The sequence below is a fragment of the Elgaria multicarinata genome, chromosome 20 (genome assembly GCF_023053635.1).
Source record: "Elgaria multicarinata webbii isolate HBS135686 ecotype San Diego chromosome 20, rElgMul1.1.pri, whole genome shotgun sequence".
Lineage (NCBI taxonomy): Eukaryota > Metazoa > Chordata > Lepidosauria > Squamata > Anguidae > Elgaria > Elgaria multicarinata.
Window position 1 is genome coordinate 18,284,466 of NC_086190.1, and position 27,601 is coordinate 18,312,066.

General features: G+C 49.7%; 1 protein-coding gene across 1 annotated transcript in view; it reads left to right on the plus strand.

Moving 5' to 3' along the window:
- Positions 1–20,724, plus strand: part of IFFO2 (intermediate filament family orphan 2) — a 42,935-nt gene extending 22,211 nt beyond the window's left edge. Inside the window, exons 2-9 of the mRNA XM_063145468.1 lie at positions 7,341–7,401; positions 8,689–8,784; positions 11,060–11,200; positions 13,311–13,453; positions 16,592–16,712; positions 18,816–18,908; positions 20,197–20,327; positions 20,619–20,724. Coding sequence (XP_063001538.1) covers positions 7,341–7,401; positions 8,689–8,784; positions 11,060–11,200; positions 13,311–13,453; positions 16,592–16,712; positions 18,816–18,908; positions 20,197–20,327; positions 20,619–20,724 — 892 coding nt within the window. The remainder of the gene's footprint in view (positions 1–7,340; positions 7,402–8,688; positions 8,785–11,059; positions 11,201–13,310; positions 13,454–16,591; positions 16,713–18,815; positions 18,909–20,196; positions 20,328–20,618) is intronic.
- The last annotated feature ends 6,877 nt before the right edge of the window (positions 20,725–27,601 follow it).

Below are 27,601 nucleotides of genomic sequence, written 5' to 3' on the forward strand. Positions count from 1 at the left end.
GTTTTGCCTGCCTTCCCTCCTCGCCATCAGCTGCCAGCTAGCTATTTATCGAACGCTGAATAGGTCCCACCTATGACGTAATAGTCTTCTGCCGGTCAAGGTTTGAAAGAGTGGTATGCAGTGTATTCACAAGGTGTTTATTCGGAATTGTTCCATCTTGGCGACAGGAATTCTGCAGCGATGCAAGCTACGTTCTAAGCTCTAGAAACTGTACAGATTAAGAATTTGATTTTGCATAGGTTTGTTCCTTCCTTGACAGAGGGTGTGGGCAAGGAACTTGAAAGACAGAAGGTTTAATCAAATGAAGTAGTGATCTTAATCATACGCGGGCGTTCCCCTCCCCAAAACCTCAGGCTTCTTTTTTTTAAATGCAAGTAGAGGTTTTCAGCAAGCTAAAATCTTTGCCTTTGCTTTTTCTCTGCTTGTGCAGAATTGTGAGATTTGCACAGTTCCGTGCATATTTCAGTTAAGTAGATTTGTAAGGGTTGATTGCAGCATCCTTAGCAGCTAATGGCCTTTCTTACACTTTCGTACATCTGGAAAATTTGATTCAGATACCATTAGGGATGTAGTGAAGTTTTGTGGTACCCTACAGTCCCCATACCTCCACCACCACTCTTGACCGCCCCCCTCCCCACCGCTCTCAAACACTTAATGAAAATATTGGTAGCATTTCTGCTTGGTGGAAGCCCTTAGATGTTGTCGTCTAATTAGCGGTAGAATCCTTTTATCTAATGGCTTCCATGCGGTCAAGAGATGAAGGACCCCTAAGAGGGTTACTTCACTCAGAGTTCTTTGGCCGCTGCCACAACAGTGTACCCAGCGGGTGAAAAGCCATTGATGCCGTCCAGGGTGGTTGGCAAACGACGGCTAGCTCTTTACCTATGGGGGAGGGGAGGGGAGCAGACTTGTTACTACAGACCCACACATGAGGCTGCCGTGAGTAATCTCAAAAGATGTATAGTGGTTGCTGTTTGAGGATGTGGCACATCACAACTCTTACCAGCGTCAGCAAAACGGTGGGGCACGCCCCACTGGTCAGGTACAGCTTGGGAAAGCACGGGCATCAGAAGACCGACAATTATTAGAACAAGCGCCGTTGCCATCGGGCGGCAAGTGGAAAAACGTGTCTGCGGCCTGTGACTGTGGAGCCGGGAGGGTGTACCGCCCAGGGTGTGATTACCTGCGGCAGGCGCTCTTTGTTCCTCCTTTTCTCTTTGCTGGTGGGGCTCATGGCAAAATACCTCGGATGCTTGCTGTTGAAGAGATGAGCAAAAACTAGGCGTAACCCTCGTGCCCAGATGAAAAGCTGGCATCTCTCATGACACTCCCTCGATCTTGTTCTCACATAATGAATCATCCACTTCAGGAACTTAGGGGCACAATGCATGTTCAAGCATCCCTGATGTTCTTGAAGTCAAAACTCTGGCATTTTGCTGCCTGTATGTGGCGGTGTCCATCTGATATCCATGATGGTTTCAGGTGTAGCTAAGGGAAGGAAGACGGCCAGTTTCTTCCCTTGTGCTGGGCTGAGGCGAATCGCCTACTGCTTCATTGGTTCAGAAGCGACTATGAAGACTCCCCTCATTCCTTTGCAGTGTTCTGTAGCTCTTCTGCGTTGCAACTAAGGTGTGTTCTGCATCTGTCCCCCCAAATTGCTTAATGGCGTACTGCACTAGTGAGATTCTAATCATCGCATTGAACACTGAACTTGGTGGTCTGGGCCAGTTTGGCAGCAAAACGGACAACTTCAAGCAAGGTTGTGGTTTCTGCATTTTTCTGGGCACTCCTTAGGTATTCAGAAAAATATTCCTTTGTAGATTTAAAGAAAAGACCACACACACACACACACTGCCTGAAACAGCCTAATCAGTACTGGGGATGCTCAGTGGTCTTCAGGAACTATTGGATATTTGGCAGGAGGGAGGATTGGTCATGTACATTGATGGTGCTATATAAATAATAATAATAATAATAATAATAATAATAATAATAATAATAATAATAATAATCTGGAATGGCTAAGAGGTTATGGCAACTTGGATACCTCCTGATGTGTTGGGCTAGCTTAAGTATCCTGGTGGGGAGAGTTGAAAACCACGAGAGCTCAAATAAGCTAGCCGCATTACACCATAAGAGGAGGTTTCACGAAGGAAAGAGGAGACCTTTCTCCTTTCTTGTCCTCTAGAACCTTCCTCTCACCCCCTACTACACGCCAATAAAACATTCATGTTTAGCACTGGCACCAACTCTGACCTCTCTGTAGCACAGTGGGAGTTGGTTTCGGGAGGGCAAAAAAGTATCCCCCCCAACCCATCCCCAGCTTCTGATCTAGATCCACCCCAAACAGAGGTACACAGTCCCTACTCAGCGCTGCGGTTAAGTGCTGAGGAGGATACATAGTCATGTTTTGCTGTGGGGCCTGATTTTCTGTAATTTTTTAACAGGGAACAAGACGTTTTACCATCCTGCCATTTGGAGCGAAGAGGCAGGAAGCAATTTGTCTCGACTCTGTGGTATGCGCAGAGACAAAGGGGGGCCTGTCCCGAACTCTCTGGGAAACTCATACAGTTTTCTTGGAGCTCTTGACACCTCTGATATCAGAAATGCCCCAGGAAAGAGGGTCACACCTGCCCCTGTGAGCTTGGGTTGGACTATGTGGCCCGAAACATAGTTCGGTTCGTCCATCCTGTTGCCCCCATTCTTAGGAAAATTAAAGTGTGAAATATATGTCATCGCTGTAGGCAGTACGTCCCCGTCCCCCCGCCCCACCATGGGATACCCTACTGTGATGCAAGATTTTGAACCCAGAGCAGTTCAGACTAATTCAAAAGGGAGGGATGGCTTCGAGATAGTCCCAATCAAGTGAAACGTTCGCATACAACGTCCACCGTTTCATTTTTTCATTCCACCGTCGCTATTCACCTTCCTCTAGAAGGCGGATAATATTTTTTTGTCCTCAAGCACAGTTAAAACTCTTGAGTCACCTCCCCGGTGCTTTCATTAGCGCCGGCCTCTCTTGCCTTGCCACCTGAATGCAGAATGCTGCCACTGTTTTCCCCGCTACCTCTGGAAAGCGTTCCCTCCCTCCCCTTCTTCTCCCAGGCTATGTCAAAGAAGCGGATGATCTAGGAGGTAGTTTGAGGTCTGAGGCTGCGGTGACAGAATATATTTGGAATGCAGTATGGAAAGAAAGGGGCTGAATTCCTTGCCTTAGCTTGCTTGGCCGATCATTTCCCAGTAACTGTAACAATGAGCATGTGAGCGCGGAGAGCAGTCAAAACACTTTAAAACGGCTGCCCTTAGAGCGAGGAAGGCGGCTTCAGCCATGCTCGGTGTTTAAACATTTTGGAATGGATACCTTATTTAAAAATAATCCCGGTAGCCTGTGACTCGGCTGCTAATGGCATTTTTGCCGTCTGTAAATTCTGCTTGGCAGTGTTTCGCTCCGGCGCGGACGATCCCCTGCCTCGGCTGCCGCAGCTGGACGTGGTGGGAACGGATGCGCGAGCCAAGAAAAATGTGGAGCTGCCGAGAGCAGCTGCTTTGCAGGGCAAGTGTGCTTTCCAGGCTGTCTGCTGGATGGAGGTGGGCCTGCCTTCCCGTCGCAGGCAGGCCTAGCAATAAATTACCGGCTCCTGTGTTCTTGCTGTCAAAGGGATGCTAATGAAGCAGTCAGGCGTTTCTTTGCAGGAACTGCTGCCTCAGCATCTCTGCGCAGCCTTCTTCACAGCCGTGCTGGTCGCTTCAAAGTCAAGCATCTCTTAAGGACAGCTGAAGCAGGCTGCAGCAGGGCCTCGTCGCAGCTCTCTGGGCAGGGCAGGTCGGCGCTGTAGAACGGAACCGTGCGCCGCAAGCCGTCCCCCAGCCCTGCCTCTGTCTTGCTTGTGGCTTTGCTGTCGGCTTTTGCCTAGGGCCCCTTTTTAAACCATATTTGTGAATCCCACGCTTCCCTCTTGCCCATTGTCAATCTCAAAGGGCAATTGCCTTTGTTCGTTTGCTTGTGTTTCAGCCTGGCGTGGCTCCCGGCTGGAGGAGTCGGTGAAATAAGATGCTTTGGGTTTTTTTTTTTTAAATGTGCCCATGCAGGAATTGCAAGAAAATTAATCAGCATCATGGGAGAAACAATCAAAGCCAAGTACAAGAGAGCTTTTTTCCCCTTTTCTTCAAATGACTTATGCTGGGGATCCCTGACTTCCCATTAGTGAAATGCAACGCCTGGCACATGTTCAAAGAATGTCATCCTCTGATAACAACTTCTCGTCTGGCTTGACCATCCTCGGAAACTGAAAGCACTGGGGTTTTGGCTTGCTCCTTAAATAGATACACTCACATATGACATGGTTTTGTCACTTTACGCCACCGTCTCCCCTTGAAAATATGCTGCTAGGTCAGAATGAGCCGAGATTGCCCCCCCCCCCCCCCCCATCAAGCACATTAACTGGGTTTGAACAAAGATGGCAAAACCTGTCACAGCTCTGCTGGTATGACTGAGGTTAGCAAGCATCCCACAGCCTCTGCTAGGGAAGTGATTTGTCAGATTTATTTTGGCCCTCATGCAGAATGACTCAAGTGCTGGGGAAGAGACCTCCTAAGATTTTGCTTTTTCACCCCAGCTTGCATCGCTCTGCCTCATACTGCAGGAAATCGGAACTGCTGGGTTGCCTTTGTGAACAGCACCTATTTAAATATTGGACTGTTAGAGCAGTAGTACAACAATGGAACCAGTTACCTAGGGAGGTGGTGGGCTCTCCCACACTAGAGGCCTTCAAGAGGCAGCTGGACAACCCTCTGTCAGGGATGCTTTAGGGTGGATTCCTGCATTGAGCAGGGGGTTGGACTCGATGGCCTTTGAGGCCCCTTCCAGCTCTACAATTCTAGGATTCTATACCTGAAACAGCACATCCCCCATACAGACATGCCTGAGTTGGAAGATCCTTTGGGGAGACCATTCTCTGAATCGTATCACTATAAGGGACATTTTTGGTGGCGACGCAAGCGAGGGCCTTCTTGGTGGCTGCTCCGAGGCTCCGAAACTCCCTCCCAAAGGGAGGCTAGGTTGCCCCCCTCTCTTCCACCGGCAGGCAATGTCATGTCTATTCCAACTTCTGAGCACAGGCTTGGCCCAGGTATTTGGGATCAGTACCAGAACCAAGCCCAGAAGTCCCACCACACAAAACAAAACCACCCTGTTGCCCTTCAGACGTGTTGAACTACAACTCCCATAATTCCTAGCCAGTTGCAGTCCAACACATCTGGAAGATCCCTGGTTGGGGAAGGCTGAAACGGCTGTTTTCCCTCCCCCAAGCATTCTTTCCCCTGCAACCTAATTTGGAGGATGGGGGGACTTTTTAGCCATTGCTGCTGTTAGAGCTGTGGACTGTGGATCACCCACCCAGATACCTGATGGTCGCTCCCAATCTACCCTCCCTGCCCATGTAGTAGTTGAATTGTACACAAGATGGTGACGGCATCTACATACAGATGTTCTTCTGTATGCACTTCTGAACAGCCCTGCAGTGGAAAGTCATCTGTTCGTGTGAATGGGTGGCGCTAACACTTATCTATCTTGCAGTAAAGCGGGGTGAGAGCCGGTGGGATGGTGCTAGCAGAGTTGGGCCTGAGATTTTTTCCTTGGCGCTCATCTTTTCCAAGGGCTTGTTGCTCGCCTTCTATCCTCCTTCCGGCGAGGCACTTCCCAGCTTTCGGATCCATTACTCAGCCCTCGTCGCGGCGTGTAGGCATGGGCTGGTGAGCCAGCGGGGAAAGGTCTCTTATATTTATCTGGAACTTGTAAGACGGCGACGGTTTTGTCCCGCTGCCCCTTTCCCGCAGAGCCCAAAGCGGGACTTTAAAAAGCACCCTGCGGTATATAATTACGCGTGCGGTCAGTCACCCACATGCAAGCAGGGTCACCAGAGTTGAAGTCTAAAAATGCTTGTTCCAAAAACAGATTCCAGGCCCAATATTTTAGTCTGCCTATAAAAGGCAGGTGGTAAAAAGCGAGGCTAGAAATATCCCTTCTGGACCGCTTTCTGCTAAAGCGTGCAGTTATTTATTGGTCCCGGGGCGGGGAAGGGAAGGGGAGAGAGTTCACCTTGTGCTAGCACGGCCTTCCTCAACCTGGGGCGCTCCAGATGTGTTGGACTACAACTCCCAGAATGCCCCAGCCAGCTCTGGCTGGGGCATTCTGGGAGATGCAGTCCAACACATCTGGAGCGCCCCAGGTTGAGGAAGACTGTGCTAGAAGATCGGTCCTGCTGATGTCCAAACGGAAACCGCCATCTTGTGTCCTGACGTGCAAACGGCTCGCAAGCGTTCCTGCTGTTGGTTCAGGAAGGAATGGGGAAAAAAACATTCAGGTGCGGCGCGTTTGTCGAGGATTAGGCCTGAAAATGACACTGTAACAACCACCTTTGTTCACTTTAGAGATGATCCCGTTGGCAAATGGCCGACTTCGAAACGCAGCCATTAAGCGGGTGGCGTTGTGACTTGTAAATGGTGGGCTCCTCGCATTTGGAAATGATCCGGTGGCCTGTGGTTGGCCGGTAAGCGAGAAGCATCACCAGGGTTTTTCTCGGAAATGTGGGTGTTCCTCCGGCCAAAACCTTGCACGGATCTCGCAGCCAACGCATTTCCCTGGTGCTAAAACACTGCTCCTCCCCGGCAGTCTGGCTACATTGATATGGGGCGGTCTCCTGTGATCTTTTCCTCCACCCGGTAACCTTGTTAATGTTAGCCAATTGAATAAAGTAAGCGAGCGCAACTTCCCTTTCATACCTGGTGATAATTAAGCTGCCGGGAGCGTTTTAATCACCCTTGCGTGGCTGCTGTTTACTGTATTACCCAAGCCTAATGGCTGTCATCAATCATAGCTTTCGAAACCAGGCTTTCATGTTCTCCAGCAGCCTCTGCTGCGAGGGATTTGAGAAGCGAGAGGTCCCTGCAAAGCTGACCTGGTGCGTTCCTGAGGCTTACTTAAAGGAAACTTTCTGCAGAAAGTTTGGCTGATGAAGTCAGCAGTTCACTAATTTGGATGGCTTTTAGAAGAGGATTAGACAAATAAGCTGATGTCCTGCTTGTGGGCTTCCTATTGGAGCATCTAGTTGGCCACTGCGGGAACAGCATGCTGGAGTCGAGAGGCCTTTGGTCTCACCAACACAGTTCTACCTCCGTTCTCAGGGCAGCTAAATAGGGCTTGGAAATTAGAATAATCACAGGGGCTATTTTGAAATAGGAAGAGGCTCCCTCAACCTTGAGCTCCATATTAAGTGTTACTTACTGATTCTATTTTTCTTTTACTAATCTCTCTAACTCATTACTCTCTCTTTTTTTTTCAGATGGGAGGAGGAGCTGGCAAAGCGAGTGAGTCTAGAATCCATGGTAGAAACACTCCAAGAGGTAGGTTTTGATGAATGGCACATGAATGTATGGGTGTCTCTACATTAAGAAAAGAATCCTGTACTCTTACTTGGGGTTTCTTCTTCTGGAGTCTTTCTGTATTTGCGACTGGCTCCTTTAGACGGTGACCATGTGGTTTTTTTGAATTGAAAACTTCTCCTCTTGGCAATGCTATTCTGTTAAATTAAACACTGCCATCTAGTGACAGAAGTAAAGCTCTGTGCCAGCTTTACTGACTGGGGAAATCCCACGATAAATTTAAATACTGGATTATCTGTTTTTTGTAAAAGCGAGATTGGTGGGGGAAAGCGCGGGAGACATCCTGGAGCCTGACAGCATCATGTAAAGGACCCGCAAACGTCCGTGAGCGGCCAATCATAAGCGTGCAATAAAACGCTCATGAAGAAAAGCTCTATATTCAGAGGTTGATCGGGGCTAGCTTTGAGTGTCCAGTTCTGATCCTTATTGGTTCCATTGGCTGCTGAGTGGATCCTTATCCTTTCTGTGCCGTAAAGGGCATGGTAGTCCTTCAACAGCTTCTTTTTTGTCACTTGAACTACGGGATAATGAGAAAGGGTCTTTAGAGTGAGGGTGCCAGCCCGAGGGCCGGATTCTATTTTGGGGAGGCTCTCAGGGGTTGCATCCCAGCGGTAGGTGGGGACGAAGGCAAAGAGGCAGGGCCAAAATACCAGCATTTTTTAATTTTAGAACTTTTACTGCCTGTAACTAAGCCTGACTGCAGATCACGGGTGGGTGTGTGTCTCCTGGCTTTTGTGCTCCCCCCCGCCGCCCCGTCCATTCTCAAAGGTTGAAATGCCTCTCCTAAGCCTCGATTCCCAGCAGAAAGAGCTTCAAGCTAAAACGGGATGGTATTTTTGGTACAACGGCCCCCAAAAATGTCTCCAAAATTGAATTTGGGCCCTTGGGCTGGAAGGGGTTGAATGCCCCTGTTTTAAGTGGTTTAGAGAGGCACTTAGGACAGCACTGTGGTGACAGTATGGATTGGGGTCGTTTGCCACACTGTGGCTTACCTGGGAGTAATTGGCCAGCCCACAATGTGTAACCAGACCGGGACTAGGTATTGAGTGAGAATGCAGCACCAGTCATACTTTGAGCAGGCCCTTGAAATCAATGAGACTTTAGCTAGGCATGACTGACGGAAGCCCCGTTGGTTTCAATGGGTCTCCTCTAAGCTTGGCCAAGTCCGGATCTGGTTCTTGAGCTTTGCATCCCAAGGGTTGTGGCCCTTTTTCCTTCCCACAATTTGTGTCCCCTCCGTCCTTCTAGGAAGCCCAAGAAGCCGAAGCCCTCCAGGAAGAGTTAAACGAGAAGATCGAGAGGCTGAAAGCTGAGCTGGTGGTCTTCAAGGGTCTGATGAGTGACGTAAGTATCCGGGCCAGCTGGGCAGTGCCCGGCTCTGCTGCCTTCTCTCTCTCTCTCTCTCTCTCTCTCTCTCTCTCTCTCTCTCTCTCGTCATTTTCATAGCTTCATTAATGGAAAAAAAGTTCCGATTTCAGTGAGTGCTGCTTGCAGTTCGTATTATGGCTGCCTGGTATGACCTAATGCATCAGACCATCCCCTTCCCAGCCCTCCAGTCCTCTCCTCGCTTCCTGTCCGGTCTGTGTAGATGCATTAACTCGCTGCTTATCACACAACCCTGACCTTCACACCGGCTCGCAGTGCTGCCCGCGTTCCCCTGAAGCTGCAGCCTCTGAAAACAACAACAACAACTTAGGGGAGAATCCAAACCTCCTTCACAGGAAGCCCAGGGCCAGGGAAACGCTGCACAGGTGCCCTCACTCAGAAAGCCTGAAAGGGCTCCCTTCCGATTCGTGTCACTAAGAGGATTTCAGAAGCTCTTCTTTAGGGTCCCTTTGCGGGGTCCCTTACTCTCGTCCCAAGCCTGGAGCGTATGCGTATCGAGAGCCCCACATATCAGCTGTGTACATATTTGGGTCTGTAAACCCTGTTTTAGGGACAGAATGCTTCAGAAACTTTCGCGTCAAGTGAGATTGACCATGTCAAAACCGGTAGAGAGGCTGGGAGGCGTCAGTTTCATGGCCACTATGTGCGCAAAGATTGTAGTCCACATGAAGGACAGCTATTTCCGATGTCTCACGCTTCCGCTTTAAGACGTGGTTCGTTTGTCGTGCCCCCGGATTCGACAGTGGAGCTACCCCAGTCCTCTTTTCTCCTGCCCCCCGCCCACCTCTTTCTGCTTTGTAGTTCAATTTTGTTTTCAGCGGGCAACTTCAGACATTGTTCTGGGACATGCCAGACATATATATATATATACTGTGGCAGTTTCTGTCCCTGAAAACAAAAGGGTTGTACACAGCTCTGGGAAATTTATTTTTGGGGCATATTGTGTTCACCATCCCAAGCGCCAAAGAAAATGTCATGTTGGTACAAGATCTCACTTCTCTGCTTGTTATGGGGGGAAAGCCGTAGTTTGGACTGGGTGAAGTTATTAGTGTGTTGCATGGAAAAGGGACCAAAAGGAAGGGCAGCGAACCGATAAAAATGGTGGCAGTATTCCGATTACATTTTAAACACCACAACTTGCAACTTTCCTGCTATAAACATCCAGGGCATAATTGTTTTATCTCGGTGATTTGTTGCTGGCATGGTTATGGACTGTAAAATTTTAATAGTTTTAAATAAACCTTCTTGGCTCTCGTACAGAGATAAACTCTGAAATAAAGTCAAAGCTCATCTCTCTTAGGAAGAAGTACTTAGACAAATGTCTGTCTGGGGTAGATAGTACACACTGGAGAACAGAGTTCATGGAGAGTTTTAGGGTGGGGTGGGAGAAATGGGTACTTAGCTTTTCTTTAGAGGCAGTCTTCGTGAAGATTTATTTCCAAAATAATTGCAGGTACAATTGCAGTGCCTCTACCAGTGACGCCTGTGGAAGAAGCAATATTTGACTTTGGATAAATGTTCCGCACGGACTTCTACTGCATGCAGATTGGTAGATGATCAAAGTGGTTTTTTTGTTTCTTAAAGCCCTTGTTTCTTTGCTTTAGAGCGAGTTAAGAGCGATGGTGGAATCATTAGGTTTTCTGGGGGCGAAGTAGTACAGAAAATTCGAAGCACAAAACACCCACGCCTGTAATTTCCGTTTGTATTCTTTGAAATACATCTGGGAATTGAAATCTGCTGAACAAAGTTAGGAAAATTGGAAGGACCCTTGACTCCTCCTAGAATTACATGTTTTACGTTTTGGATTTTTTTTAAAAAAAACCCATTGCTATCTGAAGGAATACATTGTGTCAAATTTGATCTTCTAGCTTTTTGAAGAAGATAGTCAAAGTTCAGGCATATCATCCTGTAAGAGGCAGCTATTTTTAGCCTGAAGTTGCTTGATAGATGGTTTGACATTAAGTACTACCTTCCCTTGCTGTCGCCCTCCCTGAACATTTGCTGTCGCTAGAAATCAAATGTTCGGCTGGCAGTGACTCCACCACCTGCCCCAGATGCTGCCGTTCCTTGGTGGTTCTCCATGCTTGGAGAACAGGCAGCATTGATGCAGAGGCCGGCGTGGTCTGCGTGGATGGAGATACTGTGGGGTATCTGTCCTTCTCCTCCTCCTCCTCCTCCTCCTCCTGCACTGTATTAATTAATGGAAGATTATCCACTGCTGTCCTTCCTGCAGCCTATGACAGACCTGGACACAAAGATCCAAGAAAAAGCCATGAAAGTGGACATGGACATCTGCCGGCGAATCGATATCACAGCCAAGCTGTGCGATGTAGCGCAGCAGCGCAACTCCGAAGACGTTTCCAAGATCTTCCAGGTGATTAGGCCCCGCCCTGTCCTGCGGAGAACATGGCTGTGTTAGAGAGGGAGAACGAGAGAGAAAGAGGAAGCAGCGTGCTGCGTTTGAAGTTAATGTTTTGGAATTTTCACTCATAACCACATGGGCCTATTTGGCAGGCCTGTGAAGATGCCCCCCTCCGCTTCACATGCTGGGCTTGTGCCCGTGTTGGGCGCAATCTGACTGAAGTGGGAAGTTGCGATCTTGCCCATGGTGAGATCCTGTATCTGCAGGAAGCCTGCACAAGGGCCACCTGGCCCCAGGTTACTCACACGCACACCAACACACACACTTCAGAAGAGCCCTGCTGCATCAGCCCAAAGGTCCATCTAGTCCAGTATTCTGGTTCACACAGTGGTCAACCAGATGCCCAAGGGAAGCGCACAAGCAGGACATGAGTGGGACAGAAACCTCCCGCCCATGTTCCCCAACAACTGATGTATACAGACCTTCTTTTTATCTGTCCTGAATCTCTCACCAGTCAGCTTCACGGGATATGACCCCATTGGGTTCTAGTATTATGAGAGAGGGAGGAAAAAATCTCTCTTTATCTGCTTGCTCCTAAATGTGCATAATTCTGTATAGCTCTGTCATGTCTCCCCTTACTCGCCTTTTCTCCAATCGAAACAATCCCAGCTGTTGTAGCCTTCAGTCTCTTTAGAGAAAGGGAGCGTGGCCACCTGGAGAACCCGAGGGAGCCAGGCCTGAGTTTGTGCACCCCTGCTTTAGAAGAAGCCCTCCAGTAAATCTCCCGAGCATTCCTGTGTACATTGCCGGTCCCCTTGGGATGACACAAAAAAGCATTGCTTGGCTTTTATACTCCCTATCAAAAGAAATCAGCCAGAGCTTTTGAGATGCTGCTTCCAGTGCAGATGTTTAGATAACCCTAAGCAGGTAGCTGTCACGAAGGAGAATGTTGTTGCAAACACGTAGGCAGCCGCTAAAAATCTCCGTCCACAGGTGGGCTTGGGGTGCGGTCCAGGGCAGCCCATTGCTCCTCAAGGCATCCTGTCGTGCCCCTGGTGTTCCACGCTGTGAGCTCTTAAATCCCGAGGGGCACAGAAGGCCGGGGAATTTTTAGCTAATGAAACAAAGTGCTCAGAACTGTCCCATACCTTAAGTACTCAGGGCTGAGTTTACTGGCACACACTTACCGATGACGGTTGGTGTTTGATAGGTGCGAACGACGGTCCGTTTGGGCCTCTTGTATCCGTCCCTTGGTGTTTCCAAACAGCTTTCCCCAAACTTATTTCACAAACCCCCCATTTCCTGTCAACACATGTGCTTGGCTAGCTCTGCTCGTGGGTTCAAAGAGCCGAGGATCCGGGATTCCCCTTGCGATCTGTGTCTGCACGACCCAGTCCCCCCCCCCCCTTTATCTCTGTGAGCTGAGGCAAGGGAGGGGGCCGCGGAGCGGTGTCTGCTGCTCTCCGGCTGTTCACCCTGAGCACCTCCAGCTGCTTCCGTGTCATCCTTCCAGCCTTCGCATGGCTGGCTGTGGTCCAAACGGCTGTGCCACCGAGGCCTCTCCTGCCTGAAGCGCTAGCAGCTTGCTTTTTGCTGTGTGACATCTCTGTTTGCTTTCCTGTGCTCTGTGTTCCGCCACCTCTTAACACATGTGATCAAATGAATCTTGGGGGTGGGTGGGGGGCCTGTCACCTGCGTGCTCGGATCATTGGGGAAAGAGGAGGCGGTGCTGACGTCCTACCACGGGTGTTGGGCAACTTCGGCCAGCCCAGGAGCTAATTCCCATCCCCTGGACTAGCCTGCAGGCCATGTAACGGCAAAAGAATTGGAGGCTCGCTGCTGAAATGGGGCGGCAAATTACTACAGGCAAAGCACTTGAAAGCAAGCGAAATGTGACCCTTTGGAGTCTCTGTAGTGATTTGCTCCCAATTTTTTTCACCACTGCCTTGCTGAATTTTAGCCGGGGGGTCGGGGGGTGGCAGCAGCAGGTATGGCAGGCTCAAAAGCCACAGAGAACCCAAATGCAACTTCTGGGTTTTCTGTCCTTCCTTTCCCATGTTCCCCCACCTCGGCACGGCAGTTCAGCTGAACCTTCCAGTCATTGCCCTTCTCTCCGCTTAAGGTGGCCTCCAAGAAGAAAGAGCGAAAGCTTGCCTCAGATGAGGACCTCTCCGAACAGGACGCAGACAACGCCCGGTTCTCGGACGACGAGGTCAGTTGCTCCCTGAACATCACGGACGAGATGAAGAGGATGTTCAATCAGCTGTGAGTATTTCAGAAGCTCTTGCCCTCCTTTGACCACGGTCCCAGGGGGGAGACGCTACACGTGGCGTGCAGCCTGGGTGAGAGGAATCTGAGAATTCTGTCCCAAGGTGGTGCGTGTTCTGCAGTGAGGCCAGCAGACTTCTGTGGTTATTAATCTCATCAATCAAATAAGCTTACACAGATCTGTCTGTTCGGATAGTTTCCGCTAGGGCAGAGGTGAGCGTTCTGCAGCATCTCTGGCAGCCTCCGCCCCCCCCCCCCCCCGAAATCACATTGAGGACCTGTAAAGCCTGCATTGAAAGCATAGATTTGGCCAGATCAGTACTTTGGAAAAGCATCCCCAGCTGATAAGGCAGGGAAGAGTACTCTGTATGCATGCAAGAAAGGGAGTGAAGTGAGTCTGGGGTACCTTTTGCTCCTCTGGGATTACATCACGCACCCAAATGTGTGTTTCCAATCACCAGGACCAAGAATTCGGTTTTTAAAAAAGAAGTTTCTTTTTTTAACACCCGAAAGAGGCCTGGCTTTCTGCCCTGTTTGATACATTCTCTTCCCAGCCCTAATTAATTCCTGCCACTGTCTTCTGCCGCTCAGTGGGATGGAGGGTTTTTTCTCATCGCTACTGTCTCAGCCTGGCTTTATCCCTTCCCAGTTAACGCTGCAGAAAGCTCAGGAGCGGAGCTATAGCCTGTGGGTCGGAATTGGTATTGCGTGCTATAGGTCCCACCCCCCCAGACTAGGGCAGGGTCTCCCACCTGTAGCTTTTTGGTGCAGGTTCAGCCCCCAAGCCGTGGCATCGTGGCACGTTTTTGGACAGGGCTGCTTTGCCACGGCTCTCTCTGCAACTTCCCACAAACATGTGCCTTTGGGAGTGGAGCGTCGGCCTATACGTGACGCTTCTGCCCCGCACGTGAGGGCACTGTGTTCATATGGCTTCCTGTTCTCCTGCAGGCTGCTGTCAGAAGAGTGAAATGCCAAGAAAGCTTATTAAAAGTGGGCGAGAGCGAGCGAGCGAGCTGCTAGCTGATGTATATTGTTCCTGGAACTCGCTGTGACTTCACTTTGCAATCCTCCTCCTCCTCCTCTTCTTTTTTTTAATTGGCATTGATCACTTAGCGATTGTGGCCCCCAGTGAAACGCCAGCTTAATAATCAAAATGCTGGGCTTAATGGCTATTTTATAGGACCAAGGCTTTTAAGCGCTTTGCTTCACTGGGCAAACCAGATTGTCTGGTCTGTGACACATGGACCCTCTCCCCCGAAGGAACTGCTGTGACCAGTTCTCATTCGTGCCATGCACCTCAAATGCCACGCACAGACCCCAAATCAGTCCCTGCCTTATATTGCCTTGCACCAACACAGTGGGTGTGGATTTTGTTCCAGCCCTCCTTTCTAGTGGCGGCATTAATCTTTTGATACTCTTTGTCCCTCTTAAAACGCCACAGGCTGGGACAATGGCTGTTCTCAGCTCCTTGCTGCAATGGAGCAGAACTCCGGGGTCTGCAAGCCCACCCAGAAACCTTGCCATTTTCTTTTTCTTTTGAAACGTGGCTTACGGAGGAACTGATTCCTTGCGGGGGCTGCTTTGCAAATGAACCTTTTGGGTTTAAGGGATGGGTTGACTGTTCTGGCGGTACGCTTAATCGGCCGTCTTGTTGCATTGTCGGAAGTGAAAATAAATCCCTCTTGAAATCCCTAATGAATGACAACTGCATGGATACTTTTGTCTTTCGAGTAAAAGGGTTCGAATGAATTCAGATTATTCTTCAAATTGGGGCTGTTTAAACACGGCGGAGGGGAAGGCAGCAGTTTAGACTAGGGAGGGGGTCTTGAAACTTTTATAAAGAAGGCTCTGAGAAGCCTTGAGGGGGGTGGAGTATTAACTTATCAACACAGCCTGGCCAATTTGGGAAGCTGCCTCTTCGGGATCTCTGCCAAGTTTTGATCCTATTCATCATAAGATAAGTGTTGACCTCGACTTCCTGCGTTATGTGTTTTCTGCTGGGAAGGAAATGAACTCAAGAGATAAAAATGTCTGCCGTGGTGATACTCGGCCGACGAGCCAAAAGGCGCTGGGAGACGTGGGCTGGGACAGTCCTCTCTCAGGGGATTTTAAAGTCTCTCCTCTTGAGCCTTCACCATGCTAACTTTTAGCTTAAAATTTTCACCTAATATGTTAAGATCATGACTAGTGCAAACCTTCAGACTTCACAGAACTGCCCCTGCCCCTCCAGATGCTAGCTGTGACGGTCCATGAGAAAGAAAAACAAATCCCAGAATCCACAGCCATCCAGAATTCCCAAAAAGCATGCAAGCATTCAAATCCTCCAGAACTCTTCATCATTCTGAGTGTTACAGAAAGCAGAGGTTTCTTCCCCCCCCCCCATCCCCTGCTTTTTGTTCCACCCAGATGAAGAGTTCTAGTGAAACTTAAAAGCTTGCACGCTTTTGTGGACTTTTGCTTGGTCCTAATAAATAAGATTCCTTCAGGCATAAATCTGTCCAATAAAAAAGCTGCCCGTTTTTGTGCCTCGTCATCTTTGAGGCCTGCCTTCGTAATACTGACTCGGGAACGGTCTTGCGTTCCCAGGCAAAAAGAACTGCGTTACTTCGTTTGTATGGCTGTTAAAACAGTTCAGAGTCCTGTTAGTTGCAGAAGGCGGTCTAGCCGCCGAGGGCACAAGCGGATGTAGCGAAAATTGGGGCAACTTAAAACTAAACCGGCACCAAGCCGTGATCACAAGCGGAGCGCTGCCTGTCTCCCTGCTTTGCAGAGCGGCTTCGGTTCCACGCGTTCATTGTCGGAGGTGCCACGTTCTTCCTTCCTTTCTCTTTGGGTGTGCGGAGGACGTGCCGATTCCGATTCTGACACTCCGGCTTTTGCGCGAACCTCCTAAAACTGGGTTGATCGTGCAGCGCCACCTGGAGGGGAGCGGCTGAACCGTGGCTTTAAGTTGACGTCCGGATTTTGACTCTGAGACCGGTGGGAAGCAGCTACTCTGCAGCAGAGAAAGGCGTCTCAATAAAAAATACTCATGTGTGTGTGGGTGTGTTTTCCCCAGCGCTAAGATAATCCCGTGAGCTCATTTTGAAGGAGGATTATGAGGCCGTTCAATGCCAAAAACGTTTCTTCCGACAGGCGCGAGACCTTCGATTTTGACGATGACTGTGACAGCTTAACGTGGGAGGAGAACGAAGACACCTTGCTCCTCTGGGAGGACTTTACCAACTGTAACCCGTCGATTGAACTCCAGGGAGAGGTGAGTTTTGTATCTGGGCCCTTTCAGGAATGACCTGTGGCAGCTTTTGCGGTCCTGTTCTGGGGCTGCTGCCTGCCTGAATCCTGTTCTGGGGATGCTGCTGCTGCCTGCCTGCCTGAATCCTGTTCTGGGGCTGCTGCTGCCTGCCTGAATCCACTCACTTCAGAATCAAGCTATCTTTAAAAAAAGATAGCCACTGCTTAATTATAACCCACATTAGCCTGGTTCAGACAACACGCTAAACCATGCTGCTTAACCACAAAATGGTTTAGCGTGTCGTCTGCACCAGGCCCATGTAAAGCCAAGCCCTCAAAAGGCCCTAGCACTCTCTGCCAAGAGAATAAAGGAAGTCCAGCTTTGCAAGGTTTGGTTGAGCAGCTGCCGCGTGGGTTGGCGGGCCCTTGTGCTTTTGGTTTCTGATTGTTGCACTTGCTCCTGAAGCCACGCCCGCTGTTTTTTGACACTGTCGGATCAGCAGCCCTCTGGGCAGGTCACAAAAACTGCCATCCGAAATCCAAGCGCAATATAAAATCGTTGAGACGCAAAATTTAAAAGCCGCCTAAGATGGGTGAAGCGTCAAAATAAAGCACCAGTCCCCAGTATAAGAACAGACATTAAGAGCCCAAGCTTGTGTGCTGGCAAATGCCTTGGTAGCCTTAACATGGCGCTGAAAAGTTGGCAATGTGTCCCTCACTGGGGAGAGCATTTGACAGTCTCCGGGGCCACCACTGAGAAGGCCCTTGTTGCCATGCTCTGAACCTCTCTCAGAGGAGGCACCCTGAGGAGGGCCTCAGATGTTGATCACAATATATGGCATAGATTCATACTGGAAGAGGCGCTCTGTCAGGTCCCAAACCGTGTAAGGCTTTATGGATTAAAACCAGCACCGTGAATTGGACTCAGCAGCCAATGCAAGCCGGCCAGAATCGATGATCTGTGCTCAGACCCTGCTATCAAGCTGGCCAATACATTTGAAAAGAATTGTCCTTGTCCTCACCTGGAAAGCGACTGCAGCGGTCACCTCTCCCGGGCACTGTCTTGTGCCGACGGCCAGGCGTGCCCGCATGTCAGCTTCCTGCGTCCTGTTTTTGCGAGGCCCGAAGCGGCGAGAGATTACGCCAAAGTGCTAAGGCTGCAAAACGCCGGCGTCTTTTCCAGCCAGGCGCCTCTTCCAGTGAGCTCCGGGTGCCGGAGCGATAAAGTACTTTAGCGAGGGGCTGGAATTAGCGACAGACGATTTGCATATAGCCGCGTGCGTGCCTGAGAAGTACAGCTATCAGTGGGGCATTACAGACGTCAGGCCTACCATGTCGCCGCTTTCTAAAGGCTTTAAGAGGCTTAAGTCCCTTCTAACTGAAAATTACACAAGGAGAAGGGTGCATTTGCCTTGTAGATGCAGATCAGGCATAAAGGCTAATTGAGCTGGGGGAAGCTCTTCTCTAGCTCTGAGCGCTGCTCCGCCTTCTTCCCTGGCCTCTGGCTCCCCAGGTGGAACTAGACTTGATCAGCTGCTCTTCTGCTCTTGGGGCTTCAGTTTCTCAGTAGTGGCCCTAAAGCGCCTGATCTTAAACGTTAACATAGTTTGCTAAATATATGAAAGGAGGAGGTCGCAAGTGTCAAATGGAGGTCTGGTCTGTCCTGGCGCAGGATCGGGCCTTCATTAGGCGCTGACCTAAGGCGGAGAGTCAGTGACTGGTCTGGTGTAGTGGTGTCAGCGTTGGACTGGGGGGTGCTTGAGAGATCCGGGTTCTAGTCCTCCCGCTTGGCCAGTGAGCTTCGTGGCCGAGTGGGGGGACTAGAACCCGGATCCCTCGAGTCCAACGCTGACACCACTACACCACACCGGCTCTCAGCCTTGTCTTCTGCATGAAGACTTGTTTTGTACACGGCTTAGAAATTTCTTGGATGTAACAGGTTCATCAATCTGGTTAAACAATAAAATAAAATAAAATAAAATGCATGCCCAGTTGCATGTCTGGGATTTTAGACTATTGCCTGTCTCTTTGGCAGATTCTGGAACACAGACGTCCTTGGTGGCTTCTTCCTGACGTGTTTCTTTTCTCTCCCTCTCTCTCCCTCTCTCTCTCTCTCTCTCTCTCTTAGCAAGAGGAGAACCTGGGCAACATGATCCACGAAACAGAATCTTTCTTCAAAACGAGAGACCAAGAATACCAAGAAACGATAGGGCAGATTGAGGTAAGAAGCGGCGAAACTCTGCGCCTCAGGATAGTGTGGGTATGCTTAACGCAGGGCGGCCGATGCCCCAGGAGAGCGGATTCACCCTGGCTTGCAATCCGCGTAGCAAAGGAGTGAAATCCTGAGGGGCCGCCCGAGGGGTGGCTCAGGCGAGGCGTGGGCCAAAAGGCTGCCTGGAGGAATAACTTGAGAAGAGGCTGGCATCTCTTGTCTTTGGGCCTGTTCAGAAGACCCCTTAAACCCTGCTGGGCTTAAGGGGTCTTGTTGCTAAACCCTGCTCCCTCACTAACCACAGTCGGACCGCCTTCAGCGAGGTCGGCGGCTCTAGCCGTGGCTTAAAGCGCTGTGCGCGACAGCACGGCTTGCGGTTCGTGCTGATGCCAGAGAAGCACTGTTTCGCTAGCCACGTCTGAACAGCCCTTTGTGGGCTAGTGAGCGTTGTGTGGAGTAAATGCCGCACGAGGTTGGCTTGTGCCCGTGAGGAATAATGCATTTATTTATTTATTTGATTACGTATATGTGCCGCCCCATAGCCAAAGCTCTCTGGGTGGTTTACAAAAGCTAGCTAAAGCTGTGTTGGGGGTGTTCGTATGGACGCTTGACAGCACAAGGACACACTGGGAGTTTGCAGGTGCCTTTTTTCTGTCTAATCGTGCATAGGGTTGCACCTTAAGGCTCCTTTCCACAACCTGGTGCCCTCCGAGTGTTTTGGACTACAGCTCCCAACATTCCCAGCTATTGACCAAGCTGGCTGGGGCTTGATGTGCATTCAAGAGGCAGCTGGACAACCCTCTGTCAGGGATGCTTTAGGGTGGATTCCTGCATTGAGCAGGGGGTTGGACTCGACGGCCTTGTAGGCCCCTTCCAACTCTGCTATTCTATGATTCTATGATTCTATGGAATCCAAAGCACCTGGGGGGGGGGAAGAGGGTGTATCAGACAATGGGTAGAAAGGGGGGACGTGGAACCTCAGACCAAGCAGGGAGAGCCGAGTTCAGCGTGAGGCCTAGCCCCCGTTATTGGGCGGAAGGGGATTTCCAGAATCCCCATCCGTGTTGAATTCTGCAGGACGGCCTCAGACGAAATGGAAAGGTAGCTTTGTAAAGAGAGGGCATGGGATGGTCCCTCCCTGCTCACGCCAATTGGGCTGGATTAGGCCTGCGCTCGGTTAGCGGCTCCGTGCCGAGAGCGCCCCACCCGCTTGGAGCGGGCAGGAAGTCCGGGGGGCAAGGGCGCAGGGCGGTTCTGGCGCAGGGCTTGACTGCCTCGCCCCTCCGCTTTTGTGCAGCTGGAGCTGGCCACGGCCAAGAGCGACATGAACCGCCACCTCCACGAATACATGGAGATGTGCAGCATGAAGCGGGGCCTCGACGTGCAGATGGAGACCTGCCGGCGGCTCATCAAAGGCTCTGCTGAAAGGTGAGGCCACGGACCCTTCTTGTCCGCCCTTCGGTGGGAAGCCTTCAAGGAGGACATGAGCCAGCGTCCCCCTCGTGCTGGTATACTGCCTCTGACAGTGGCGGTTGCACTGGTATCCACTGGCCGCCTTCTGCTCCAGGGCGGGCGGGCGTGGGAGCGCCCTGCTCCCCCCCCAAAGACTCCCATCTGCAGAGGTGGAGAGCAGCTTCCCTTGAAAAGACGAGCCTGGGTAACACGCGAGAGAGCCTTTAGCAGCCCAGGTCTCACCGGTCTGCTTTTCTTTGTCAGCAGGAATTCCCCGTCTCCCAGTTCGGTAGCCAGCAGCGACTCAGGAAACACGGATGAGATCCAAGACGAATCTGACCGAGAAGCAGACGTCGAGCCGATGGTCAGCTGATAAATCACGAAGGCGAAGTGGGGGGGGAGGGAGGAACGACCGAGAAACGAGAAAAAGGAGAAGTGTGAAATAGACCGAGAGATTGACGACTTCGCAGCCTTTGTGAACGAGGACTCGTTCTAGTACGCCTCCCCACCCTATCTGAGGATTGGTGCTGTACAAATTTCTACTGTTCTGCAAAGGACAACTGTGGAGTTCTGTAAGGGAAAAGAAAACAAAAAAACGGTGTTCAAATTGTGCCTTTGCCCCAAGCTGAGCCATTTTGAGCTCCACCGGAATACCGTAGTGCTTTTTATATGTCAAAAAAAAAAAAAAAAATTAACAATAATAAATAAGCTTATGGTAGCAGTGGAAGGTTTAGGGCTGGAAGAACAGCTGCGGGCTGGTTGACGGAGCAGGCCCCGTGGCGATGGGGTAGGAAAATACCACGCCGTTGGGAGGCGGTGAAAACAGATGCCCGCTGGACGTCCCCCACCGATGTTACCCCTTTATCGGCACGTCACTGTCAGCTCATGCGGTTCTACGGCACCTGCACGGGACATATTTGTGGGGCCCCCTTCTCCCCTTCCCCGGGTGCCTGGGAGGAATCTTTTTGGGGACTGCACGAAAGAATTCCAAAAAGCTTGGGGACAAGGCAAGACAAGGATGCAGAAGTGCAGTGGGGTGGGAATGTCATTGTTTTTAACTACTATGCAAACACACACGCACACACACACACACACACACACACACACACAACCCTGGGTGTGGGGCGAATAAGCAAAGCGCTCGCCTTATTTCTGTGGAATGTTTGGTCCCTGCTGGGCTTCCGTCTGTCTAGTTGGAGAAGGAAGCTGAGCATTCACTTTGCACACCATATCGGTCTCGTTTTGGCCTGTCACGGTGTTTTTTTTTGGGGGGGGGGATCCTTCAGTTCTCGAATTTCCACCCCCACCCCGTTTTTTGGGGGCCTATTTCTGCTTTTGCCATCACATTTATTTTCTCTCCGCGCCTTGCCGTTGAGGGCAGGGCTGCGGTTTCGCACTGCTTCCCTAAGCTCAGGGCCTGGTCGCTGGCGTCCCAGGGTGAATTGGGCATGCTGTATTGTATTGTTGGGATCTGTATTAAATGAAGGGCATCACCTGTCCCAAGATGGAGGCAGAGGCTTCTATGTTCCTACAGGCTCCTCTAAGGGATACCGCTCTGGAAGTCTTCGAGCAGCCTTCCTCAACCTGGGGCGCTCCAGATGTGTTGGACTACAACTCCCAGAATGCCCCAGCCAGCGGCTGGCTGGGGCATTCTGGGAGGTGCAGTCCAACACATCTGGAGCGCCCCAGGTTGAGGAAGGCTGTCTTAGAGTGTAGCCTTCTTCAGGGGTCATATGGCTAGTTCCCGTCCCCCCCCCCCCCCCCAGTTATACTGCAAAAAAGTATTCTACGTTGAAGATTCTTTTAAATTAAAAAATCAAGAGTATTAACTGCCCTTTGAAACCAAGAAGCAGTTGCTAGTTTGCAGACGGGTTTGTGCGCAACACTGACCAGGTGTGGGGACCCAGTCAGCCTGCCGGTAAAAAGGATGCTGAGGGTGGAAGGTCAGATACTGGCCTGCCCCTGCAAAATGCCGCTACAGCTGGTGGAGAAACCCTCTCCCCAGCAGCTCCGCAGGCCTGATCCGAGAAAAAACTTTGGCCTCTGGTTCCTTGTTGGCCTGAATCTGGATTGCTTTTTATCTGTTGGCTGGAGAAGCCAAACAAGCTACTCTTGGTTTTTTTACGGCGATAGCTGGAGCCCGGCCTGGCTTCTGGAGCCCCCACCTCATTGGCCGTATGTCCCTTAGCCTCCTTCCCCCCACCTAAGCTGAACCGGTCTGGGCTTTCTGTCCTAGCCCCCCCGCCCATGAAATTCCCCCCGGGGTTCAAAAGGGGAGCGTTACGATTCCCGTCCATGCAAAGAGGTGCAATGTCAAAACGAAATCGCTGCTTGGAACCTACTTTGCTGCTACTTACCTCTATTAGGAGCTTTATTCGGTAGCTTAGCAACTTCAAAGCTGCTTGGGTAACTTCTTTTGTGTGTGCGCGTGCCCAAAACTTGGTTATTTTCTCCTTTCATTTCTTTCTTTTTTTTCATTGTGGGGGGAGAGATTTCATTCCAAAGTGCTTATTTTTCACCCTCCTTTTCTCGCCAAAGCCATACGCTTTTCCGTCCGTCCGTTTTGGGGCTCGACGGAGACAAAGCCGTCCTTTCCTTTTTACAGGGTTGGGGACTCTGTACTTCCATGAAGCGCACCTGGGTGTCCCCACGCCAGCACTGAGCTCTGGCTGCTTTATGGCGCGGTTTCTTGGAACGCTGAGGCCCCTATCCCTCCAAGCTGCCGGTTGCGTACTTGTCCCCACGTCAGCGTTATTTAGCTGTCCTGAAAAGTGTGGGATTTACTGTTTCTGGCACGGAGATATTGAGCAGTTTAGGGCTTGTCCTATTTCATTGCTGCTAAACCTTCATTAAAAAAAAAAAGATAGTTTGGGAGCATGGTTCAAGTTTTTGCTTTTAATGGCTAGCATGTGAAGATAAAGAGTAGAGGGTTGGCATGACCGGAGGGGAAGGGAATTTGTATTAGGTGGGTAGGGGGCACTGGCATCCCATATAGGGTCTGCCTACCAAAAGAGGGCAGTCCGTTGCTGTTACTAGGTGGCACTGGTTACGTAGGAATTGTTTATTTGGGATGTGTAGAAGGTAGGTGGGAATTTACTGCATAAGAATAAAGGTAACATGGTATGAAATAGCGGTTAGGATGGTGGTCAACGTCTTTTTATATTGTATGCAATCTGTATTTAATTACTATTATTTTTGTCTTCACCCTTTGGAGCTGAGGTTTTCTTTCGTCTTAAGGGATTTTAGGATTAGGTCAGCGAACGGGAGCGGTCCTCTAACGGTTGTTGGTGGCCACCCCAGCACAGCTGCTTTTGTACAGAATTTCTTTCCGGCGCTGCTGCTGACTTCGTAGGCACTGGTTCCGTTGGATTTGCATTTTGCGTGTCTGCAATGACCAGGCTTAAAAGCTTGTCAGGAAAAGAATATATATATATATATATGAAAATGCTGGACAGAATTTTAATGGCCTCCTTTTTCTTTTTCTTTCGTGTTGTGTAAAGCTGTAAATACTTTATTTTGTATTCATAAGGCAGTGTCACATTGACACTTTTTTTAAAAAAAACAACACTGGGGAACAAATCTTGTTTTCTCATGGGTTTTTAAGCAGGGCGGCGGTGGGGGGGCATTTGACGCTGACTGTTTTTCTTTGCTTGATAGCAAGGCGATGACGAAACCGGGTTTGTACAAAAATGGGCGTTTTTCAATGGACAAGCCTTGCGCCTACTTTGTGGGAGGCATGTTGTTAAAAAACAATTAATAATAATGAAATGTCCAAAGAACCATAACAAAAATTCTATTCCCAGCATTTCGTAATTTCATTTTAGCTCAATCAGTGGAGCTAAAGTGTTTCAGAAGCTCTTGCCAAGGACAAAATATCCACCCTCTGATGAAACTCCCTTCGCTTAAGCATGCATTCCTCCAAGCCAATGCTGTATCTTAAAGGTGTTAAGTTCAGACACCTTAATCACTTTTGGCAGCGTTTGGGAGAAGCTGTGTAACAGATCACAGCAGCTGGGAAAAGCACTCTCCTCTCTTCGTTCCTTTAAGTGGGGTGGAAATCCCGGTGAATATTTTCGCCTCCCGCTAGAGGGCAAACATGCGGCAAACTTCCTTCAAATGCATTATTCAAGAAGCAAAGGCGTCTGTATTTCCTGCTGTGGATCAATTGGGAGCGAAAACTTTAGATAAGAATCTGGGATTCAATTTGGGAGTGTGTGTGTGCAAGCATTTGGCAAATTAGAATCTAAATAATGGAAACTTGCGTGAGCGGCCTTATTCTTCCAGCGCTCCCTTTTTGAGGACTTACCTGCAAATAGTGTTTAAGATCCATGCCCTGTAATGTTTTTTAGAATCAGCAGTTTTAATAAGGCTTCTTCCTGGCTTAGAGGATGAAACTGCACCCATCCATGCTCAAATGTTCCCCATATCAAGAACGTGGAGCGGCCAGCCAATTCATCCCGCTGGTTTTGTGGGTGGGAGAACGCCTTGCAAAACGAGTGACCTCTTCCCAGTCTGGGTTTCAACAAGATCTTGCAGCGTCAGACGGGTCGTTTCCCTAAGACGCTTCCTCCTGCAAAAACGACTTGCCTGATATTGTGTCTGTCTTGGAGTGAGAGCTCTTAGAAAAGGCCGGTGGTCTGAAAATCGCTTCTTCTGGATTAATGTGTAATCGCGCAGTTGCGAACCCTTGTCCCCCCGCCATTTCCCCGGCTCTAGAAATCCTGCTGCCCCACATGGGTCGAGGTTCGCAAAGACCAGCTTTCCCTGCCCGACACGTTTTCGGCCCTTCTTTCCAGATGCTTTGCAAAGGTGAACTTGAAAAGCCTCTCGTCTGCCAAGCTCTGCTTTTCCATCCCTTGCTGACTTCACCTCTTTTGCTGGGAGAGACAGCCTTTGGCAGGCCCATTTTGGCAGACGGGCAAAGGCAGCAACGATATTAAGCAGCCTGCTTTCCAAATAGTGGTCCCTCAGCATTTATGCCTCGCTTAGAAGTTCCAGTAAAACTCCTTTGTAAATCCTGTTTTTGGAAGAGGCAGAGCTAAAGAAACTTGGGTCGAACTCAGTGAAGTGAACTCCGGGCGTCGGTGTCTGATCTTTCTCCTCGCTCTTGACCCTTCAGACAGGCGTGTAGATAGCCTCTCACCTGTGTGGAGTAGAATTCCTTTCAAGGCGAGCCACAGTTCAGAAGTTGAGGTGTAATTCCCCCCCCCTTTAGGCTGTTAAAGTCTGTGGGAGCATGCAGGTGGGCTTCTAAACCCTTCCACGAGCTAGGAACGTCTTGTGTGGTCGTATTTGCAAAGCTGCCGTTAGGAGTCCGTACATACTGCACTTTATTGGGCAAGATACATGCTGAAATGGAGGCCCCAGGAACTGCATGATGCAAAATAGCTGCAGAAGTGTGCACAAGGTGTTTTTTTGGTTTTTTGCAACGGGTGGGCACTGTAATTCCAGCAAAAGGAATGCAAGCACCCACTCTGTGCTGGTGCAAATCCAGAATTTGCATAGCTGCCTAAAAAAGAAAGGTGTGTTTGTGATTAAAATAATAATCAGGCATTAGATTGTTTCCCCAAACAGTATGGCTTCATGAGAAGCAATGTGTAAAGTCCTCCAAATGCTGGTATCTGGTTTTTAAAGGTGATTCAATTTTGGGTGGGGGTGGGGGTGGGGGTGCAAAAAGGGCGATTTAAATCAACTTCCCCACCCGGACACAAGTCCTTTTCCCTCGCGACTGAAATTGCGTAAGTATTTTCTTTCCAGCTGCAAAACCTGACTAAGAGTGGGAATTAAACCGTTTACTGTATTGTTGTACATACTGTGCGTTATATTCTGTATATTAGCATATTTTATGGGGTGGGGATTATAACCAGATCTAACGTATTTGCGCGCTCGTCAGAAGAAAGTTCCAACGGTGAACCAATTTTTAAGCTCGCTCCAGAAGGGCCCCCGGTTTCTCTTATGTCTGCTCCACTTCGAATCAAAAATGTCTTTTCTCCCCTTTCCTCACCTTGCATTTGATCCCCACTCGCTTGATTCAAAGACCAAAAGCACACCTGTATTTAAGGGCGGCCGCTCTGTGTGTTCGATGGACGGTTCTAGGAAGTTCACTTTGGAAAAGCCCACCGAGAAATGGCACACGGCATCCGTTCTCGCTTTTCACGTGGTTTATTTCCACGCCCCTTTGAGTGCCAAAAGCTATTTCCTCAAACAATTAGCTGGGATCCTGCCTTCTGTCTTGTCTGTCTTTGTGCAACCGTCCTGCACTTCTAGGAGAAGAGTGCTGAAATTTGGTTCATCCTTCAACTCTCAAATTCTTACGAAAGAATGTTTTGTTTCAGGTATCTTTTTTCCTCTCCCTCCTCTCATCCTTATTCCACGTACCAAACGGGCTTCTCTGTGAATCAGGGTTGTACCTGAAACTTTGTCGGTGGGGGGAAACGGGTTATGGTAATTCTTTGTTTAAAAGGAAGAAACCCCTTACAATAAATGCCAAACTTCCTGGATATTGAAGTTGTTATTGTATATGTGTGTGTGTGTCTCTCTCTTCTCTTTCTCTTGTGCTACTCATGCAAGTCCCCTAGGAAAGCGAATTCTCTTTCAAAATGCATACACTTCCCACTTTTAACTGTTCGGTCTGATGGCCAGACGTTGAGTCTGATTTAAAAGCACGTTTCTTTCAAGGCCAGACCCATAGCTCAGTGGTGAACCACCTGCTTTAGACGCAGAAAGTCCCAGAAAGTTTGATAGCAGGTGATAAGAACTTAGGTGCTGTGGCGGATCACACCAAGGTCCATCTAGTCCAGCGTTCTGTTCACACAGTGGCCGACCAACTGGCCACAGTAAACCCACAATCGGGACACGAGTGCAACAGCACCCTCCTGCCCATGTTCCCCATCAGGGGTCCCCCCCCAACCAGTGGGCACGTTTGGAGTTTTGATCGTGTCACGGGCACTCTCACAAAATGGTTGTCGCTGAGTGGGGGCTTGCCCATTCATAAAATGGCTGCCATGGGGGGCGGGGGCAGGTCACAAAGCACTCCTTTCCCAGAAGGCAAATTCACAACACTAAAAAGTAACTTTCCCAAGAACCTAATTCAGGACTTTGAGCTCCAAGACCACTCTTCTGAACCCAAATAAACATTTGCTTTGTAGCATACCACCCTCCAAGTCTAAAAAACACCTGTAATTTTTTTAAAAAAACCTTAAATAAAATAAAAATCAGTAGGCTTGGGAACCTGGTGAGAGTCTAGAGGT